Source organism: Lissotriton vulgaris, chromosome 2_1 (assembly GCF_964263255.1).
Source record: "Lissotriton vulgaris chromosome 2_1, aLisVul1.2, whole genome shotgun sequence".
Lineage (NCBI taxonomy): Eukaryota > Metazoa > Chordata > Amphibia > Caudata > Salamandridae > Lissotriton > Lissotriton vulgaris.
In genome coordinates this window covers 397,553,958-397,576,866 of record NC_141687.1, presented here as the reverse complement: position 1 = coordinate 397,576,866, position 22,909 = coordinate 397,553,958, and the positions used below count along the sequence as shown (strand labels likewise).

The following is a 22,909-nucleotide window of genomic DNA, read 5'->3' as shown; positions in this document are numbered from 1 at the left end:
GTATAGCCACGTATTTTCATATATATTATTTCTGGCTCACACTAATACTAACACCTTCACGCTCAGTGGTAAGTAGCCAACTATAATTTACACTCTTAAAATTCATATAAAATGAATCTGCTACAAGAGTTGTACATCATTACTGTGCAGCAAATAAACCTGCCATCACCAAATCAACAAGCATGGAATAAACGAAGAGATCTATCACACACTGCTGGTCAATCAGAGGACTTTAATCTAGTTCACCACTGCAGGTTCTAAATATGTATACACTATGGCTGCTTTTTTACATCTCACAATGACACTCAGATATGGGATGATAGTAGAAGTGCCCTTTACAGCAGATCTCTCCACTTTACTCTCTCTCCAACCATGCCACCTCAGGTCCACAATTATACACTTAAGTTCTGATGAAACAGCCCAGTGCAGTAAGCAGATGGGTAGGCTATTATCATAAGAAATACCATATTGCGACCTGGAGAGCGGTTCAAATCTGCCAGCGTACACAAAATCTTATACTGCTTGTCTGTATCTCTCACTCCTCATCTCACTCAACCACACTGCTAGGTGCTGCATCCTACACAGGAACACAAAACGTAGACAACAACCTTGCATCCCACACACCCTACATGGCGCAGCTTGCTGCCCATGTAGGTTAGTGCTTCAGTAACCCGCCTAGAGGTAGTAATTAGTGGTATGCAAGTGCTGCAATACAATGCAGTACAATATGTACCGCTTGTGCATCATCAAGATTTGCTTTGATCAAATTAAAATATTAATTTCCATCACACTTAAGAATTACATAAGAAAATGTGCTTCATTTGGCCTTCCATAACTGCTGATATATTTTGAATTATTTGCACAGTTCATTTAAAGTCATTTCAATTTTGTTCTGTATTAGAAAAAATTGATATCTAAAGTCTTACTTTTCACACTCCCAGTTCCCCAGTCTGATCGTCACATAATTTTATTGACAAAATTATCTCACTATTCAGTCAAATAAAGAAAGATTAAACGAATAAGCCAATATTAGTCAGACAACATAGCTTGACATTTGACATCGGCCTTTAGCACAGGAGATGTGACACAATAAAAAGAACATTTAAAGGTATTTTTACTGTTTTGTTAACCTTTTGAACTCCAGGATTGGTATTTTGAATATATGCGTTTGGCGATTATATTGAATGCCTTCAAATATAAATGCAGTTTCTTTAGATAAACTGAGTTTCTGATAAATGCTGCGCCAGCTGCCTGCGTCATTTGAGAGTGGGCAAAGATTAATTTGGGCTGGACTGGCCCTCAAATGCTCCCCCTCCTCTGTGACTATGGCCATTTGCAGTTGATGCCTTGTCGAACCCTTTGCATTCTCATCATGTTTTCATGATCTCACTTTCTGAAAATCCCTATATATTAGCTGTTTAGTAATGTTAATTACTAAGTACTGTACTAAGTACTGAAGTGGACTCTCAACTGGGGACATGTTTTACTTTTGCCTGTGAAGGAGCATGAAGTTGGGAAACTCCAACACAGAAAAGCTGGGCAAAGTGTATTCACTTCACCCTGACTCAATTTAACCCACCTGCACAATGGGGCTGTTTTCCAGCCACAGGATGTCCTGCGCATGAATGGTGTGCCATCCTGCAAATGGAAATGGCACCCACTGCCTGAATGAGGATAAGTACAGGAGGCGGCAGACGAAGAATAGAGGGGGTCTGGAACCTGGCCGCACTATAGGTGTAGTTTCAGAAAGGGTGGGTGACCCAATAAACCCTTGCGAGCTTGGGCTAAAATGTGATTCTATTATGGTGCCAACAAGGGAACTTTTTTCAAGGATTAGATCACAGGTAATCGATCACTTATACATTTATACTTCTGATCAACTGAATTAAATTCAAACCTGCTGTTGTTATCAATTGTCACATGAATATGGATATGGTAAACAAAATACTCAGAAAGAACAAAAGCTACACGGTTATTGAGTTAATAAAATGATATCTCTTTATATGTATTTGTTTAAGAAGGGTACTTGTTACAATAGGAAGAATTCATCAAGAACAAATGGACTGGGAAGAAATCTATTGTTTGTCACGTCCACTTGCATTGTGGTCCACTCTTAGTAAGTTTTAAACATTGAATCTTGCATAACTTAAAACAATGATTCTTATGTCTGAGTTCTTTCAAAGATGTGGACTAAGAAGTTGACGTTTCGGCCTTGTAGTGGTTAAATCCTTAAGGCCATCCACCGGACAATTCAGTCTTTACAGAGTAGAGACCCCCTGTGAAAGATACAATAATTATTTTGTTACCTTCCATCTATAGAAAATGTAAAAACAAGGAACCGTGTGCATATAGAGCTGTTTAGCGCTATCTAATACAAATATAATATTTCACTTGCATTGTCTAGAGAAATACTATGAGATAGATGGATAGATAGATAGATGGATAGATAGATAGATAGATAGATAGATAGATAGATAGATAGATAGATAGATAGATAGATAGATAGATAGATAGATAGATAGATAGATAGATAGATAGATAGATAGATAGATAGATAGATAGATAGATAGATAGATAGATAGATAGATAGATAGATAGATAGATAGATAGATCAGATAAACGTCTAATTAACTTTAGGAAATGCTGGCTCCTTATTAAATTATCTAATTTGCACTCTAGAAACGTACAAAGTTTCTCAATAGCCACAGTCCTCAGTTCGGCTTAGATAATTAAAAAATTCTACAAATGCAAGAGGTCACACGCGGAATTATCCATTCAAAGATGGCCACCAAATTTCGCTTAAACTCTGAGATAATATTCGCAGGGGCGGGTGCAACTAGGTATTTAAATCGAAAGAAGGCACGTCATCGCTGAGTTATTCTCTCGCGAGATGACGCCACGTTCGAGTCTGATTCGGAATTGGAAATATAATAAGTAAGTTCTACGCCAGTTTCTCAGTAGTAAATCGTTAGCTTATTTATTTGTCTAAACCCCAGCAGTGTTAAAACTTTGACTGCCGGCATAAATATGCAGTCGTCATTGTTGTGACTTTTACGGCTTGTTAAAACTGCTACTATACGTAGACATGTGAAGTATTTTCGCTATAAGACCATGACACACGTTTAAGCTTAATTTCGCATTCACATGCGTTAGTCCTTCTACAAACTTTCTTTGGCAGCCTTTGGTTATATCCTGGCAAAAAGTAAAGTTAACACAGTCACTGCCGGTTTGTGACTAGTATGTATTTTCACGACCGTCTGATCAAGGTTAAAACGACAATTACACTAAAAACGCTGTAATTAAAACTACGATTCAGAAAAAGGGGGGTTCAGAAAAAGGGGTGGTGATGAACAGAGTGTCTGAATTAAGCAGACCACTCTTACCCAGTCAAGAGATCAGGGTTTGATCCATCACCGTTATTTAGCTCACTGCATCACCCCAGCTCAGAACCTGGCTATATGCAAATTAGTCTGACCCAGTGCCTCATGGGAACAGGGCAGACCAAACTACCAAGCCAATTCTTCACCGAAAAGGAGACAAGCTTCTGGGGACCAGTTTCTGGCATCACAGCCGTCGTCGGCCCGGCTTGCTTAAATCCTGGTGGTGCAGTGAGCAAGCGACTCATGTCTGAGTATACCCTGCCACACTTGTGGTGGCCAAAAACGATTCAGAAAAAGGGGTGGCGATGAACAGAGTGTCTGAATTAAGCAGACCACTCTTACCCAGTCAAGAGATCAGGGCTTGATCCATCACCGTTATTTAGCTCACTGCATCACCCCAGCTCAGAACCTGGCTATATGCAAATTAGTCTGACCCAGTGCCTCATGGGAACAGGGCAGACCAAACTACCAAGCCAATTCTTCACCGGAAAGGAGACAAGCTTCCGGGGACCGGTTTCTGGCATCACAGCCGTCGTCGGCCCGGCTTGCTTGAATCCTGGTGGTGCAGTGAGCAAGGGACTCATGTCTGAGTATACCCTGCCACACTTGTGGTGGCCAAAAACGATTCAGAAAAAGGGGTGGTGATGAACAGAGTGTTTGAATTAAGCAGACCACTCTTACACAGTCAAGAGATCAGGGCTTGAGCCATCACCGTTATTTAGCTCACTGCATCACCCCAGCTCAGAACCTGGCTATATGCAAATTAATCTGACCCAGTGCTTAATGGGAACAGGGAAGACCAAACTACCAAGCCAATTCTTCACCCGAAAGGAGACAAGCTTCTGGGGACCGGTTTCTGGCATCACAGCCGTCGTCGGCCCGGCTTGCTTGAATCCTGGTGGTGCAGTGAGCAAGGGACTCATGTCTGAGTACACCCTGCCACACTTGTGGTGGCCAAAAACGATTCAGAAAAAGGGGTGGTGATGAACAGAGTGTCTGAATTAAGCAGACCACTCTTACCCAGTCAAGAGATCAGGGCTTGATCCATCACCGTTATTTAGCTCACTGCATCACCCCAGCTCAGAACCTGGCTATATGCAAATTAGTCTGACCCAGTGCCTCATGGGAACAGGGCAGACCAAACTACCAAGCCAATTCTTCACCGGAAAGGAGACAAGCTTCCGGGGACCGGTTTCTGGCATCACAGCCGTCGTCGGCCCGGCTTGCTTGAATCCTGGTGGTGCAGTGAGCAAGGGACTCATGTCTGAGTATGCCCTGCCACACTTGTGGTGGCCAAAAACGATTCAAAAAAGGGGTGGTGATAAACAGAGTGTATGAATTAAGCAGACCACTCTTACCCAGTCAAGAGATCAGGGCTTGATCCATCACCGTTATTTAGTCCTTCTACAAACTTTCTTTGGCGGCATTTAGTTATATCCTGGCAAAAAGTAAAGTTAACACAGTCACTGCCGGTTTGTGACTAGTATGTATTTTCACGACAGTCTGATCAAGGTTAAAATGACAATCACACTAAAAACTCTGTAATTAAAACTACGGCGCTACATTCATACGACTTAACAATTAATACAATTCCCCTTTTCAGATACGCTGTAGAAACATCGATTGAACACGCCGGTTCCACTATCTGCTCAAGTGTAAAAACTCCTTGAAGAGCAGGTAAATTTTATCTAAAGAAAAACAAGGCATTATTTGTAAGTCTTGGCCCTATGCCAGCTACTAATTAATATTTCTACCAATGGAGGTTAAACAATGTCACAAATTCGAATATCCTCTCTTACCGTTATATGTTGTTTTGCTCATAAATACAATACTTCAACAACAAGACATCTTTACATAATCAGTCATTATCAGCTAAACGTGAAGTCAATGTCACGTTTATCTACCCAGCACTCACACGAATATAACAATCTTTTTCTAGACACGCTGTTGAGACGTGGATTGAAATTACCTGTCCCAGTATCTTGATTCACTCATTATTCTCCAAGAGCAGGTAATTTTAAGAAATTGATTAATAAGCACAATGTGAAAGTCCTTTTCACAAGACAAAGAATTATAACTAGACTCTATTGTCTGTGGCAGGTTGTCAGATTTTTCCAGTTAAGACACTTTATCCAGAATCATAAGGATCAAGACAACATTCAGGTACTAGAGGTGTAAAAACAAGCAGACACTAATTGTGATTTTGAGGCTGTCCCCTATTGATACAAGAGAAATATTGTACATTCAATGATCTCCCGGAGTAAGCACAGAAATAATGATTCAATAGATGTGAGCCTCCATATAGTCACTAAGCTGATCATAACTAAAGCAATACCAATTACATGACTACTAGGCACCTGAAAACTAGCATCAGTAATAGACAAGAATAGAAGGTTAAAAGTGGACATGTATGTAAGAAAAGTCTACAACCATTACAAAATATGTCATTGATCTAAAATAGCAAGATGGTCATTACAGTGACGTTTTGTAATGTGGTAAAACGTGTCAAGTAATGCTCTCAACCACAAATTCATTAATCACTGTATCAACTTCAATTCTAAAATGTGGAATACAGTTTATAATAAATTCTTACATCATAGTATTTCTCTAGACAATGCAAGTGAAATATTATATGTGTATTAGATAGCGCTAAAAGCTCTATATGCACATGGTTCATTGTTTTTAAATTTTCTATAGATGGAAGGTAACAAAATAATTATTGTATCTTTCACAGGGGGTCTCTACCTCATAAAGACTGAATTGTCCTGAGGATGGCCTTAAGGATTTAACCACTACAAGGCCGAAACGTCGACTTCTTAGTCCACATCTTTAAAGTTGAAAGAACTCAGACATAAGAATCATTGTTTTAAGTTATGCAAGATTCAATGTTTAAAACTTACTAAGAGTGGACCACAACGCAAGTGGACGTGACGAACAATTGATTTTTTCCCAGTCCATTTGTTCTTGATGAATTCTTCCTATTGTAACAAGTACCCTTCTTAAACAAATACATATAAAGAGATATCATTTTATTAACTCAATAACCGTGTAGCTTTTCTTCTTTCTGAGTATTTTGTTTACCATATCCATATTCATATGACAATTGATAACAACAGCAGGTTTGAATTTAATTCAGTTGATCAGAAGTATAAATGTATAAGTGATAGATTACCTGTGATTTAATCCTTGAAAAAAAATCCCTTGTTGGCACCATAATAGAATCACACTATAGGTGTGGCACAGACACATGAACTTTACTGATGGGGCTACCTTGACTGAAGATGGTACGAAGAATGAGGGTGGTGCTGTAGACATGCTGGGAAGCAGTATCTGGTTGAGGAGGGGGGGTGTGGCCACCAAGCAACTCCTGTCCACGTGATGTTCCTTACAGCTACACACCGCTAAGCGTCATGGAATCTGGACTTTTGTTTGCAAAGCTTGTAAAGTAAAAAAAAAAAAATAATACACTGTGTGGAGTTGTGAGTTATCGAACTTTGATCCCCTTTACAGAGTGCCACTTGCTACACCATTTGGCTGGTCATGACATTTCGCCTCTTCCAAAATAAGTAGATTTAAGTTATTGTTATGTTCCCAGGATTTCTGGTGCAGAACTTACTGCATTGTGATAGTTGTAATCTATATTATAATTGCTCAATGTTTATCCAATTTGGGAATTGGCCTATAGAACTGGACACAACACTCCATATATGGCCTCCAGGACTGAACACGATAAGTCTGATGTGACTCCAGAACTGAATACACTACTCCTTTAATTACGGTAAACCTTCAGAACTAGATTCAAGGGTCCAAAACAAGACAGTATTGGAAATAACTAATTCAGCATTGCAGACAATGCTCCAAAGGTGGTCTCCAGAACTCAATACAGTCCTCAGACGGGCCCATCAGAACTGAACAATCCCCCAGATGTAACCTGCAGAATTGTGCACAGTGCTCCAGGCATGGACTCCTGAACTGGGCACAACCCTCAAATGTGACATTAAGAACTGGAGAATTTCGAAATAAGGCCACCAGAGCTGAACACAACACTTCAAATGAGCCTTACAGATCTGGGCACAAGCCTCTAGGGAAGTATCCACCTGTGATTTCACAATATCCTTTGTTCTGCCCTACAAGCCTCACATTATGCAGCCACCATTGCCTTTAATCACAATACAGCCATGTTGAACATTACCTAAAGTTTTAGATCATCTGATAAGAAAATCCTGTGATCTCTCTCTCTCTAGTGTTAAGACCACAAGACCTTCTCTCCATCCTGACCGCACCCAAGTCACCTTTTCCCCTGATGCATGAATTTGTATTTAGCTTCCCGTAACCTTAATGTCAACTCTGTCTGACCACTCTTTTCCATTTCTTTAATAAATTCATTTTAAATTCCTGCCAGGAATTAATTGACATGTTATTGTGACTTCTAGAGCCCAACTGGACCATCTCCTTGACTTCTAAGTCCTAGTGTGTCTGCAGATTTTAATGTCCTCTTCTAAGATACTTTCTTTACCGGTGCATGTCATCACACCAAGTGCGAAAATACTTTAGTACAAAAATATGATATCTGAATACAGATCACCAACCACAGTATTGTGTGGGGAAATATAAATAGGTAAGCATAGATTTACTATTCTTTAGTCCACTTCTACGTACTTTCCACAGATACATATTGTCAATGTACATATATGTTGTGTTGAGTATAGTAAATCTATACCCACCTATTGACACTCACCTCCATATGATTGTGGTAGTCCATATTCTGGCTATGATAATTTTTTTTTAGAATTATATTTAATATACAATTTCTGATTGAGTAATAGCTGATGCCGCTTCACTGCACATACACACACACGCACACACACACAAACACAAACACACACACACACACACACACACACATGCTTACACTTCAATGGTTTCATTTTCCAATGAGAGCTATTACTGCTATCCCCTAGCATGGACAACAGCAGCCCGGATTCCTTGGCAGAATATGCTGAGTCACACTTTCCCTCAGTGAATCAGGGATATTTTTGCATTATACGTTTTTGAGTCCATTTTTTTAAGTTTGTATTTCAGTCATTTAAGTTTTGACCACCACCAGGTTGTAGGGTAGCAAAGCAGAATTGATTTCAGGATGGCCAGATCAGCACAGGATATTTCTGGAACATCTGAAGTTCCATGAAACCCTTCCCTACACATGGGTCACTGACTGTGAGGACTGCAAGGATTACAAGGGCGTCTTGGGCACTCTCTGCCAGGTTTGGGAACACCTGTGCTGCCTGATTGTACTGTACTCACCTCCGGCTCAAAGTGCACCTCCAGCCTCTGGTTGGGGCTGATCACCTGCCCCCGGCCGCGGCTCAGCAGAGAGAGGGTGGTCATTGTGTCATCACCGATCGCCCACCTTGGCAGCTGCCTCCAAAAAACACCTGTTGACTCCTTGACCCCTCACATCTCTGAGTGTAGCTATTCACACAGACGAAACTCCCCCCAACTGATGACGTGACAAATGGACATCCACTAAGTCAATGAACCAATGACCCCCGGCCCGAGGTATCACTGAATGATGTCTGAGCTGTTTTCCCACAGAGACAATTGGAGAATTGTATTTCTTTTTTTTTTAAATAAAAGTTTACTTCGACCCAAAGAACGCACTAACTCATTAACCAATCCTGGGAAGGCTGAAATCCTTTGAAGTTGAGTCCGCTATCCCGCAGATCCGATATCGTCTCGAGCCGGTGTCTCCCCGAGCAGGTATCCGCTGCTGAGCCGATGTCCTACTGCTGTGATGGTCTCCTGCGGGGCCAACATGCACCCTATTGATATGTCACCAGCAGGGTCGGTATGCCGTCAGGGGTTTTGCCGCCAGGATGAGGTCCTGTCACTATCCCGCGCAGCCAATGTACCCCGAGCTGGTAAACCTGTCGATGTCACGACGAGCCAGTGTATCTGTAGATAGATTTCCCGTCGACCCAGTATCCCGTCGAGTCCAGTCCGAATTGGGGGCTGTGAGCTGCCGCTGACGCCAGTAATCTCGGGCTTGTCTCTGAAGTTTGCAGGCGCCTCCGTCTCCCTGCTCGCGTGGCGCCGGGAAGAGTTCTATCTATGCCAGGAACCACCGGGGAGCTGGGAGTCCGCCCCACCCGAGTCTCCCACTTTCTTGGCCTCTCTCTCTCAGCTCTTGTTGTCCTTTCCGCGGTGGTTGCTAACTTGCTTCATCCCTGTATTTAATGTTGCTCCTCCAGCAGCATCCTGCCCCATTGTGCAGCAGGTTGTTTCCCGGTTGCCTTGGCAGCAGAGTGAACTGAAGTTCTTGCAGGAGGGGCACGGGGCACATACCAGGCTCGGGTTTCAGGCTCAGCCCCAAAAAGAACATATCAGCCGGTGTGTAAGTAACGACTGCCCTGCCCCGCGCCCAGAGCTGCTAATTACAGGTTCATTCTTCTTTGTTTATCAGTCGCTGTTCTCTGGCGTCTCGTCTTACTTCCGCCTCTGCACCTGCGTGTGCCTCCTACTTGGAAAATATTTGACTATATTTTGCGTACAGTGCAAGGTGCTCTCTAGATGCAATAATTGAAATTGCATTTATATAGCGTTTACCACCCCTGATGAGTCGTTGAAGCGTTTTTCTGTGAGTAGCACACTGTTCCGGAACCCAAAAAGCATTAGTGGTGAATTAGTAGCATAGGGAAATCTGAAATGAATTTGAGCAGTGGACATGTGAGTCTTAGTTGGATCGAAAAGGGTAGTGAAGGGATAGAAGAGGGAAGGGTCGAGAACGTGTTTATTTGGAGATCATAGCAGTTTGAGGAGGTTTGGGATGAGTAAAGGAGCGATGAAGGAGGGAAGAGTCTCTAGAAGTGGATTAGAGAGAGGGGATGAGGTATCGGATGAGTCTCGGTGCGATACATGAGGGGAAGGGTTTAGAAAGGCTTGTTTGGGAGATCCAATGAGTAAAAGAGGTAGAGATGATGCAAGGAGCAGTAGAGGAGGGAATAGTCTAGAAAGAGTTATTTTGGGTATCAAAGTAATGGTATGGGGTTTAGGATGAATCAAAGAGTGGAGCTAGAGTATTTATAGAGCGAGGCAAAGGGTGAGAAATAGGGTAGTGCATTGGAGAAAGTAGTGGAATAAGGTTTGGGATGAATCAGAATGGAGGTAGAGGATACATTGAGAAAGGTGTAGGGTGAGATATAGGGTATTCCATTGGAGATGCTGAATTAGGAGTCAAGTAATACATATAAAGATACCTAAGTACATGGAAGGTATATATGTACATATAAGGAAGGTAATGCTTTATTTAATAAGCTCAGACTTTCATGTGTTGCTGTACCTTAAGCTAATTAAAAAAATATGTTTCTTTTCCCTTTTACTAATTCAGTAGTGACGCAATTGTAAGTGTGTAGTAAATGTGTTGTATTTGTATAGCGCGAACAGTAACCCATAAGCATCCCAGCGCTTGTACTCCTACCACAAGGGAACCCCTCCTGGCTTTTCCGTGTGAGGTGTCCACTCCTGGGCATCCCATGGTAAAACCTGGCATCCCTTGTGCATCGGGGCCGTTTTGGAGACTAAGCAAGCTATTGCCCAGAGTTGCAGCGTGGGGCCCATGCTTAGATTCGGCACTGAGGCGAGAATATCCGGTCAGAGGAATTTAAGCCCGATCCCACTGAGGCGGGAATCAAACCCTGGTCCCTTGCCAGAGTTCTGCATCAAGGTCTGCCGCTCTAACCATTGAGCCACACACCATTTGTAGCTAAATAGTTAGGCAAAGTAGCTAAGAGGGTTAAGTATCTGCTGCACAGATCATTATGGGCTACGAGGAGGTCACTTCCCATTCAAACTGGATTTTTTTGCCTATAATTCCGCCAAGCCCGATACAAACAGCACCGCTGAGTGGTGTGCTTGAATGCCTGGACATTTGCCAGATAGAGTACTGTGGCACAAAGAGATTAACACCCTTACCGAGTATCAGCCATTTTTAGGTAAAAGCCTACAAGACAGCTGCGCTGTCTTGTTTCCTAAGGACATCTTGGGGACATTCTGAAAGCTTCCCTGGGAATGCATTCCACCAATTTCTGAACATTGTCTTCGGGGTTTGTAACTTAGGTTCGCTTACTTTCTATTTGCTGGCTTTATTTGTTTTAGACTATACAGCTTGAGTTTGCCTCTTACCATGCCCTAACCTATTTACTGTATTCTTCCACGAGTACTGAACTTCTGCAAACAGGCCTTTACATCTTGTTCTTATCTCTTCACATTTGCTGTGTATTCAAAGACAGAGGTCAAATGCCAGGCTCTGTCTTCCAGGGAGACTGTCTCCTGTTGTTTACTTTTCTTTCTCTAACTTCAAAGTGAGAAGATTTATGTGACAATCATGCCAACTACTCAGTGTGCTGTACAATTCAGTTGAATGGCAGTATGCCACCACACCATGCATACGCCACTTTAGCCCGCTCCACTCTACTGTGCACCACTCCACAACACTGCACTCTACTCAGCACTATGACCCACCACACCACTCCACGCCACTCCACATTGCCTCACTACACTATACTCTGCCACACTGCACACTGTGCCACTCCACTCCACACTGCATCAATGCACTCTACTCTGCAGCGCTCCACTCGACGCCACTTCACTTAGCACCTCTCTACTCTAAAGCAGTCTACTCTATGCCAATGCACTCAACCCCACACTACTCTACTACGCCCCACTGATTACACAATACACTCAAAGGCATTCTAATTTACTCAGCACTAGTGCGTTCTAAGACACTGCACTCTATGACACACTACTCTATGACTCTGCATTCTATGCCACTTCACTCTCTCTGAAACAATCTTCTGTATGCCACTCTATTCCATGCTGCACCTTTCCACTCTACGCCACTCCACTCTATGCCACTGTAATCGACCCTGCACCCCTTCACCCTTCTGCCCTGTACGCCACTTTACGCCAATGCACTCTAATCCAATGCACTCTACACTACCTTACTTAAAACCAACTCACTCTATGCCACTGAACTCTGCACCAATCTACTCTGCATTACTGCACTGTAAGCCACTATACTCTACTCTGCAACACTCTACTCTAAGGCACTATAGTCAGCACCATTGCACTCTAGGTTACTTTATTCCGCACCACTCAATGCCACTGCACTCTACACCTATGCACTCTACACCCCCTACTCTACACTGTTGCATCACTCCTCTCTATTCCACTTCACTCATCACCTCTCAACTCTACACCACTCTACTCTATGTCAATGCACTGTACCCCACACTACTCTACAATGGACTCTACACCACTTTACTCAAAGCCAATGCACCCTATGCCAATCTACTCTGCATCACTGTACATTACACCACTTCACTCTATTCCACTCTACAACACTTTACTCCACAATACTCCACTCTTTGACACTCTACACCATAAAACTGTACTCCACAATATGTCACTTACTCTATGTCACTCAGCTATAGAACCCTCCACTCTAGTATATAGCACTCTACAACACTACTCCACTCTGCGATGCTCTACGTAATTTCCTTTATGCCACACCCGGCCACTCCACTCCACTACATTCTATGACACACTACCCCACTCTACTCTGCTCCACTATTCCTCAATCCACTCTATGCCAATCCACTCTGAAACTCTATGACACTCCACTCTACAGCACTCTACTCCACTCTATGTCACTCTACAACACTCAACTTCACTCTACACAGTACCCTTTATGCCGCTCCGCTCTGCTCTACACCACTCCATAACAATCTATGCCTCTCAACTCTACTCCACTCTGACACTCTACTCCACTCTACGCCACTCAACTCTACTCCACTCTATGCCATTGCACTCCATGACACTCCACTTCCTCCATGACACTCCACAACACTCTACACCAATCCATTCTATGACACTCCACTCCACTCCATACCACTCAACTATACTTTACACCACTCTACACCACTGTGGCAACAACTCTCTACGCCACTCCATAAAACTCTACTCTACTTAACTTTATGGCGCTCCACTACACTCCACTCTCCTTAACCCCCCTAACTTTTAGCCATTCTGAACACCAGCCACACTGGTGTAGAACATGACGAAAACATATGCCAATAGCTCTAGTATAGGTGAGTCCTATTGCCTTTGCCATTGCTTGTTGGAAAGGCCTCTTCATGCCAGCCACACCCACATTTATGTGTAAGCTCTGGAGTGAGAACACTACCTCAACATTGTAATTGTTTTTTACGAGCCACCAATATTTTCTCAATGCTATTGGTGCTTTGCCATTTTATCCCAGTAGAGCTCACCTTGTAGTGTTGAAATGTTTAGTCTGTCTACTAGTTCTATTTCTGGCTTCTAGGCTCCTGCCAGTTAGCCTATAATGCAACACGTAATGTTTAAACTTGTTATGGAATCAGAGTTCTGTGTTCATTCTCCATAGTTGACAGCTTCACTTTATTCAGTTGGCAGTGGAATCTGCTGGAGGAAGGAACTACAGGACGTGGACTCCTTTTATTGGAATAAAGAAGAATTCACTTTTGTGGAGAAGTGTGGCTAGTGGAGAAGTGTGGCTCAGGGGTTAGAGGCGGCAGACCCGGAAGCTGAGATCGGTCCTGGACAAGGGTTCAATTCCCCGCCTCGGCGGGTCTTGGGCTAAAAATTCCACAGACTCGATAATTCTCGCGCCGGTGCCTTCTCGACTCACGGGTTCACACTCTGCGACTCTGGGCAATAGCTTGCTTAATCTCCACAACGGCCCCTCGCGGCGGGATGCCTGACTTTCACCTTGTGGATACCCGCTGGGGCTATCACACAAGGGAATATCAGGACGGGTTCCCTAAGCAAGCGCCGGGACACCCACTGCGGGTAGCTGTGCGCTATATAAGCTCAACTACATTTTGTTATACAAAGCCACCTCAGACTTTGGGGCATATTTACAAGCACCTGCCACCATCACAACGTCACAGTGACGCTGTGATGGCGATAGGGGCCTTGCCTTATTTATAAGTCAGCGTTAAACCACTTAGCGTGGCTTAACGCTACCTTGTAAATAAGGCACCCTTTCACGCTGTATTTAGTGTGAAAGGGGAGGGTAATGGGTGTTACGTGGGTGTTCCACCGCAACATCCATTGATTTTGACTCTGCCCCCTATTTACAAGGGCAGCGTAAATAGGAGGCAGATCTGAAATTAAGACCAGAGAAAACCTGGGCTTAAACAGGCGAAACGAGGATAAATGCTTTATTTCTCCTAGTGTTTGCTGTTTCCATGTGCAATGCCTTGTGCAGCACACAGAGAAACAGCACATTTTTTTTATTATTGTTTATGTGCAGGAATGTCCCTCTTCCTGCACATAAACAATCATTTAAAAAAAATGCAGTTTTGCAACATCTATGTGTGCATTAAGCAGCACACATAGAAGTTACAAAACAGCATTTGAATATTGTTTATCTGCAGGAAGGGTGACCTTCCTGCACATAAATGATCTTCCCCTAAACACAAGCACCCTTGCACTATGGTGAAAGGGTGCCTGCGTTGGTGTTAGGCAGCTGAAGTTAGCGCCAGCGCAGGGGGAAAAGCACGGCTGCAACATATTCTAGTAAATATGGTGCAGCCCTGCGTTTCTAAAGTGACGGAACGTGTTGTTAGCCCTCTTGGCTTTACAACACGCCTTGCCACTGTATTGTGAATATGCCCCATTTTGTTTTAATCAGCACCTCTTCACACCGCCAGGGTTGAACTGACCAATAGGGCAACCTGGCAGTGCCCTAAGGGCTGGTCTCACAGAGCAGTGTATGGGTTGTTTTTTGTCTGTTTGTGAGTAAGTACAATACATGCAGTCTCCCATACCTTGCAAAACACCTATACCGATTTTCTTTGCAAGTTTAAAACTGTCTTGATTTCCAGAGGAAGGCCCTTTTATAGATGTCTGATTCGCCGTTATGGACCACTTTTTTAGCTATCTGATTCGTCTACGTGGGCCACTTTTTTAGCTATCTTATTCACTAATGGGGGCCACATTTAATTTTGTGCCTGGGCCTATTTTCTATCTCAGTTGTTTGTGAGCACCTCACTCTGGCATGCTGCTCATATACCTTTCACCATGTAAATATGTGACTGCCCTTACCCTCTGCGCTAACTGCTGCAGTGTTATGTCCCTGCTGTGTATTTATTTACGTTTTTGATACAGTGCATTGAGGCACTGTGAACATGGCAGAGAGAGCTTACAGAGAATGGGATAGAAATAACAGTGGCGCAAGCAAAAGACAATGGGCCTTATTTAGATCTCGAGGAATTGGTTACTCCATCACAACAATGACTGATATCCATCCGTCAAAATATAAATCCCATAAGATATAATGGAATGTATATTTCGACAGACAGGCTATCAGTCACCGTTGTCATGGAGTAACCCATCCGCCGATATCTAAATCATACCCTATGTCATAAGAACACAAATATAAGCAGTACTTAACCCCTCCCATGCTCATGACAAGCTCAGCTCGTCATGAGCCACGGTGCTCCGGTCCTCATGTCGAGCTCAGCTCGTCATGGCCCGTGGAACGCTCGTACGCTGGGGTAATTCCCCTGCTGTGCTGAGCGTTCCATTAAACGGGTGTGGTCATGACGAGCTTAGCTCGTCATGAGCACCGAAGCACCGAAGCTCATGATGAGCTGAGCTTGTATGAGCATGGGGGCGCTGTGCACGCCCCCGCCCCCCAGCACAGCAGGGGAATAGCCCCAGCAGCCAAGGGGGTAGTTTGGTAATGACATTAGCGAGGTGCCCACGATTTACCCGCTGTCTTAATCTAGGCATGGCACAATCCACTTCCACAACAGATGTCTGCATGTAAACCACATAGATTGAAATGAGTAAGTGGCCTTGCACAATGGAGGTTCAGGAGGAGTCTACTGCCTAAAAAGTTCAATAAAATTAGATTGAAATAGTGCTTTGTGCATCACAGTTTTGCTTAGAAGTCTAAGACTTCGTAAGTGCACTCAAGACATTTGACTATTCTGCCCATCCAATCACATGACCTACTCAGCCATCTCACAGCACTGATTGTGTACTACCCACTAGCTATGGATACCTAACTAGGTATTCTCCCAATGATCACTCTCTACAAGACCCCCGGACTACAGCCTGCCCTCCTGACTGTAATGTGAAAGACTCTCCAAGCAGTTTGAACCTGGAAGACCCTAACAAATTAGGTGTAGGATCAGTGGTCCTCTGACCCTCCAGAGGGCACTAAACATTCAAGAGGGCTCCATTGAGCCCAAGTTCAATGAATATCTGCGAGATATGGGAGATTCAGGGGCCCCTCATCACATTCTGCATGGGGGTCCCATCATTTTGAATACGCCTCTGGGAGAGTGTAGGAAAAAGCAAGAGAGACAGACTGTGGGAGTGGAAACATCTACTTTCAACGTATTTGTGTTGCAGTGTTTGCTGAATGTTTGTTTATTTGACGGTACAATAATTAGTTAAGGGTTGGGGCACCACCACTGGAATTCAAACATCTAGCCTGCAGCCCCTACAGACACCAAGTGGAAACCTTTATACAGTAGTGCAATAGTACAAGCTCATCAGAAGGCTGCCGACACAAAAATTCTTGACAACAGTCCCCGGCACGTCTTAATGATTGGTGTGCACTGAATGTATATTTATATTAGACAAATATCTCACTTTTTCTATCAGAAAGCATGATAAGGCCAACTAGTTTTGTGTGGCAGGAGAGGGACAGATTATAGGCAGTTATGTTATGTTGATTTGTACAGCACACTAAACATCCTTGAGGGTATTTAGACACTCGAGCTGGTGTGTGGGCGTCTGGTCCCTGTACAGTTATTTGAAGAGCTCTTGCAGAACTCCAGAAGAGGGTAAAAGGCTAGTGTAGTCGTAGATCATTCCATGTTTTGGATGCCAGGTAGGAGAATGAAAAACCTCCTGCTCTGCTTTTGTGAAAGCGCAGGGCAATGTGCGAGTGAGCCTAAGCATAGGGGTCTGGCAGGCTGGTGAATTGTATGCGGCTGTTCCGGTAAGCTGGTCCAGTGCTGTGCAAAGCTTTGTATGTGTACGTGGGAAGTTTGAATTGACTGTATTTGTGAATGGGGAGCCCGTTGAGCTCCCAAAGGTGGGTTGAGATATGGGTACAGTGTGGGAAGTTAAGTATGAGTCTTACACCAGCGTTTAGGATGGTCTCAATTCTGTGTAAGAGCTGCTTGGAGATTACGGCATACAGTGCGTTACTGTAGTAAAGGTTGCTTGTGATGAGTGCTTGTGTGACAGTGCATCTGGTTTTCTGTGGCAAGCACTTGAAGATCTTTCTTAACATAAGTGGAACATAAGCAGGCAGCGCTCACTGCCTTGGCTTGTGCAGTCATATTGAGCTTGTCATCAAGGATGATCCCTAGATTTCTGGTGTGGTCATTGGTGTTGGTCCCGGCTCTTTAGACCACCAGCTGGTGTCCCGAGGAGTTCCTCTTTCCAAAGACCAGTACTTCTGTCTTGTCGGAGCTGAGCTTCAAGCAGTTGGATGATTAAATGATGCGGCAAGAAAAGGCAAATTACGGGTGCAATACAGCAGATTTTGTGGCAGCATTCCTTCATTTATTTGTACCCATGTTAACATTGTATTAGTATTGGATTCACCTCACTAGTAATAATTTAATATTTAAATGCAGCAATAAGCTACTGAAGGGGGACCAGGCAACGTTTGCAATGGGCTTTTCGCTGCATAACAACACATCACTGTGTTTTTAGTAACTTGATCCATTTGAGCTAGAATCCTTTTTTAGTTAAAATCTTGATATTTATGCAGCAGATTGGGGATTATGTGGCAAATGCGGAAAATCCACAATTATGCAAGAAACGCAACACAATCCTAGAACTCCGGTGGCTCCCGACATGATCTAATTAATGCAGTTATATGATTATACAACGCTAACGAGTACCACGCATGGCATTACCACGCACATTTTTCTTCGCATGTGTCTTTTCCAAGCAGCATTTGATAACGCTGGATTATACTACGCAAAACTTACGTTACGACCCTTACGTACCTTAGAAACGTGCATAATGATACTGATACGATTCAGAAAAGGGGGGTGGTGATGGACAGAGCATCTGAATTAAGCAGAATACTCGTACCCAGTCAACAGATCAGGGCTTGATCCATCACCGTTTTTTAGCTCACTGCACCATCCCAGCTCAGAACCTGGCTACATGCAAATTAGTCTGTCTTCCTTCCCAGTAAAAGAATTGGCTTGGTAGTTTGGTCTGCCCTGTTCCCATGATGCACTGGGCCAGGGACAGACTAATTTGCATGTAGCCAGGTTCTGTGCTGGGATGGTGCAGTGAGCTAAAAAACGGTGATGGATCAACCCCTGATCTGTTGACTGGGTACGAGTGTTCTGCATAATTCAGATACTCTGTCCATCACCACCCCCTTTTCTGAATCGTTTTGTCCACCATAAGCATGGAAGGGTATGCTCAGACATGAGTCCCTTGCTCATTGCACCATCAGGATTCAAGCAAGCCGGGCCGAAGACGGCTCTAATGCCAGAAACCGGTCCCCGGAAGCTTGTTTCCTTCCCAGTAAAAGAATTGGCTTGGTAGTTTGGTCTGCCCTTTTCCCATGATGCACTGGGCCAGGGACAGACTAATTTGCATGTAGCCAGGTTCTGAGCTGGGATGGTGCAGTGAGCTAAAAAACGGTGATGGATCAAGCCCTGATCTGTTGACTGGGTACGAGTATTCTGCTTAATTCAGATACTCTTTCCATCACCACCCCCTTTTCTGAATCGTTTTGTCAATCAATCAATCAATCAATCAGTGACACTTATAGAGCGCGCTACATACCCGTAGGGTCTCAAGGCGCTGGGGGGGGGGGGGGGGGGGGGGTGCCGCTACTGCTCGAACAGCCAGGTCTTCAGCTTCTTCCTGAAGGAGAGGTGGTCTTGGGTCAGGCGCAGGTCGGTCGGGAGGGAGTTCCAGGTCTTGGCGGCCAGGTAGGAGAAGGACCTTCCTCCTGTAGTCGCTCTTCGGATGTGGGGGACGGCGGCGAGGGCGTGGTTGGCTGATCGGAGGTGGCGTTTGGGAGCGTAGAAGTTGATCCGGCTGTTGAGGTAGCTCGGGCCTTGGCCGTGTAGGGCTTTGTGTGCGTGGGTGAGGAGGCGGAAGGTGATTCTTTTGTTGACGGGGAGCCAGTGAAGGTCTCTCAGATGTCCGGTGATGTGGCTGGTTTGTGGGATGTCGAGGATGAGTCTGGCTGAGGCGTTCTGGATCCGCTGGAGTCTCTTCTGGAGCTTGGCGGTGGTACCGGCGTAGAGGGCGTTGCCGTAGTCCAGTCGGCTGGTGACGAGGGCCTGGGTGACGGTCTTCCTGGTCTCGGTGGGGATCCACCGGAAGATCTTCCGTAGCATGCGTAGGATGTGGAAGCACGCCGAGGAGACGTTGTTGACTTGCCTGGTCATGGAGAGGGAGGAGTCCAGGATGAAGCCCAGGTTGCGTGCATGGTCTGTCGGTTTGGGTGCGGTGCCCAGGGCGGGAGGCCACCAGGAGTCGTCCCAGGCGGAGGGGGAAGAGCCCAGGATGAGGACCTCCGTCTTGTCAGAGTTCAGTTTCAGGCGGCTGGTCGTCATCCACTCGGCTACCTCTTTCATCCCTTCGTGCAGGTTGGCTCTGGCGGAGGCGGGGTCGTTGGTCAGGGAGAGGATCAGCTGGGTGTCGTCGGCGTAGGAGATTATGCTGAGGTTGTGTTTGCGTACGATGGCCGCGAGGGGGCTCATGTAGACGTTGAAGAGGGTGGGGCTCAGAGATGATCCTTGAGGGACGCCGCAGATGACTTCGGAGGCCTCTGACTTGTACGGTGGTAGGCGGACTCTCTGTGTTCTTCCGTCGAGGAAGGAGATGATCCATTCCAGCGCCTTGTCCTGGATTCCGATGTTGCTGAGGCGCTGTACTAGGGTGCAGTGGCAGACCGTGTCGAATGCCGCGGAGAGGTCTAGGAGGATGAGGGCCGCTGTTTCTCCATTGTCCATCAGGGCTCGGATGCCATCGGTGGCGGCGATGAGGGCGGTCTCGGTGCTGTCATTGGCTCGGAAGCCGGACTGTGAGGGGTCGAGGGATCCGTTCGTCTCGAGGAAGGCGGCCATCTGCTTGTTGACGGTCTTCTCGATGACTTTGGCTGGAAACGGGAGGAGCGAGATGGGGCGGTAGTTCTTGAGTTCGGTGGGGTCCGCTGTTGGTTTCTTGAGTAGAGAGCTGAGTTCGGCGTGTTTCCAGCTCTCAGGGAAGGTGGCGGTGTCGAAGGATGTGTTGATGATGTCTCGCAGGTGGGGTGCGATGACAGCGTTGGCCTTGTTGAAGACGTGGTGAGGGCAGGGGTCGGTCGGTGATCCGGAGTGGATGGAGTTCATCGTGCGGATGGTGTCTTCAGTGCTGATCGGGGTCCAGGCGTGGAGGGTGGTGGTGGGGGTGATTGTTCGGTCATGGTGTGCGTTGGTTGGTTGTTGAAGCTGTTGTGTATGTCCGCGATCTTGTCCACCATAAGCGTGGAAGGGTATGCTCAGACATGAGTCCCTTGCTCATTGCACCATCAGGATTCAAGCAAGCCTGGCCGAAGACGGCTGTAATGCCAGAAACCGGTCCCCGGAAGCTTGTTTCCTTCCAGTAAAAGAATTGGCTTGGTAGTTTGGTCTGCCCTGTTCCCATGATGCACTGGGCCAGGGACAGACTAATTTGCATGTAGCCAGGTTCTGAGCTGGGATGGTGCAGTGAGCTAAAAAATGGTGATGGATCAAGCCCTGATCTGTTGACTGGGTACGAGTGTTCTGCTTAATTCAGATACTCTGTCCATCACCACCCCCTTTTCTGAATCGTAATGATACTGATAGGCTAAAAGAAAATAGTCCAAACTGCAGAACAAAGCAAAAGATCGATGTTTATAACAAACAAATACAACAGATTACCTTACATTTTAACTTTCTTTTAATTTACAATTCGCGTACTTTTTATTTTTTTAAGTATAAACATTGGATTCTTATCTCACCTCTCCACGCCTTTCACCAGCAGCCCTTCACGGAAACGAGCGCCAAAACACGTCTTGAAAAATGGAGATAGGACTTCTATAATGACGTACACGCCACGTCGTTGGGGAGGCTCTTTCCTTGATCAACAGAGGCACTTAATATCGGTTTTATTCTACGTTTTCTTCTTTATTTTTTACAATCCGCTTGTTTCTTTTGGGGGGCAGACCCCCCCAGCGCCCTCAAGCCCCCTTTTTTTATTTTTCCTTTTACTTAATGATGACCACGCAGGACGAAGGAATGAAACTTGCGTTGCGTGGTAAAGACGGTCGTGGAATGCACCCGCGTTGAAGAGAAGTTTGCGTGGTAAGTGAACCGTAGTAAAAGTTACGCGTGGTAATGCCTTCGTAGTAAATTATGTTTTCCATTAATGTTACGTGCGACAATTATTCCTACCCTTTAAAGGACATATCAAAGCACATGGAAGTGAATAATGATGGACTCTGAAACAAATCACAACTACTTATGAAGGGGCCTGAATCCTTAATCTTCAGGCCTTGAAGCCAGATACTATACGATGGTATCTTCATTTCTATGCAGGGCCGGACTGGGAAAACAAACCAGCACTGGCAATCCTATTACACCGGCACCATGGGGGAGAATGGGGGAGATGAGCACTAGCGAGAAGCAGCACTGCTGCCACATTAGCACTGCTGCCACTTTTGTTACAGGGGCCGATATTGCAGCACTGCTGCAAAACCGCCCCCCATTGACAAAACCGCCCATGCTTGAAAACCGGCCCGCTACGGCCTGTCCGGCCCTGTTTCTATGCCATGATTTCTCCTCTTAGTGTTATGTCACCTCCTGGTCAGTGAGAGTGACCTATTGGGGCTTTCTTGATACCTTCTTACCAAGTTCTACCTGTAACCTGAGTGTCCTACCTTGAGAACAAACCTGATCTTGTTATCACCTTACTACTGACTTCTTTGCATCTTCATCTTGCATCTGTGAGCGTTGCACCTGGGACAAATGATACTTTCTTTTACTTGTTCTGGGGGTTGTATTTTTGGGCCATATGTTTCACACCTTTACTTGAGCTGGGGATTAGTTACTGCATCCCAATCAGTTCTTACAGTTCTTGGTGATGGGGCAGGGATTCTGCTACATAAACCACACTTACTTACCTCTGTTAGTGATGGGCATTTGCATTTTGCCCAGACTATACTTGCCTTTACTTGTATTGGGTTACACCCATACATTACTTATTATTATTATGCAAATTATACTTTCTGGTGATGGGGCACCTCTTTTGCGCTCAAACCGTACATGCTTTTTTGTTGCAGGATATAGGCATTTGCGTTGAGCCTAAACCGTACTTAGGTTTACATGTAGGTTTACATTGCTTGCACGCAGACGTTGCTTCTGATGGGCTAGTAAGTTAAAACCCAAACAAATACATACTTTACAACTGCTTACTTT

General features: G+C 44.9%; 1 protein-coding gene across 1 annotated transcript in view; it reads right to left on the bottom strand.

Annotated features, from left to right (window-relative positions):
• Positions 1–9,586, bottom strand: part of KIAA2012 (KIAA2012 ortholog) — a 598,843-nt gene extending 589,257 nt beyond the window's left edge. The window contains exon 1 of the mRNA XM_086954068.1: positions 8,685–9,586. Coding sequence (XP_086810194.1) covers positions 8,685–8,768 — 84 coding nt within the window. The 5' untranslated portion in view covers positions 8,769–9,586. The remainder of the gene's footprint in view (positions 1–8,684) is intronic.
• Positions 9,587–22,909: the final 13,323 nt, after the last annotated feature.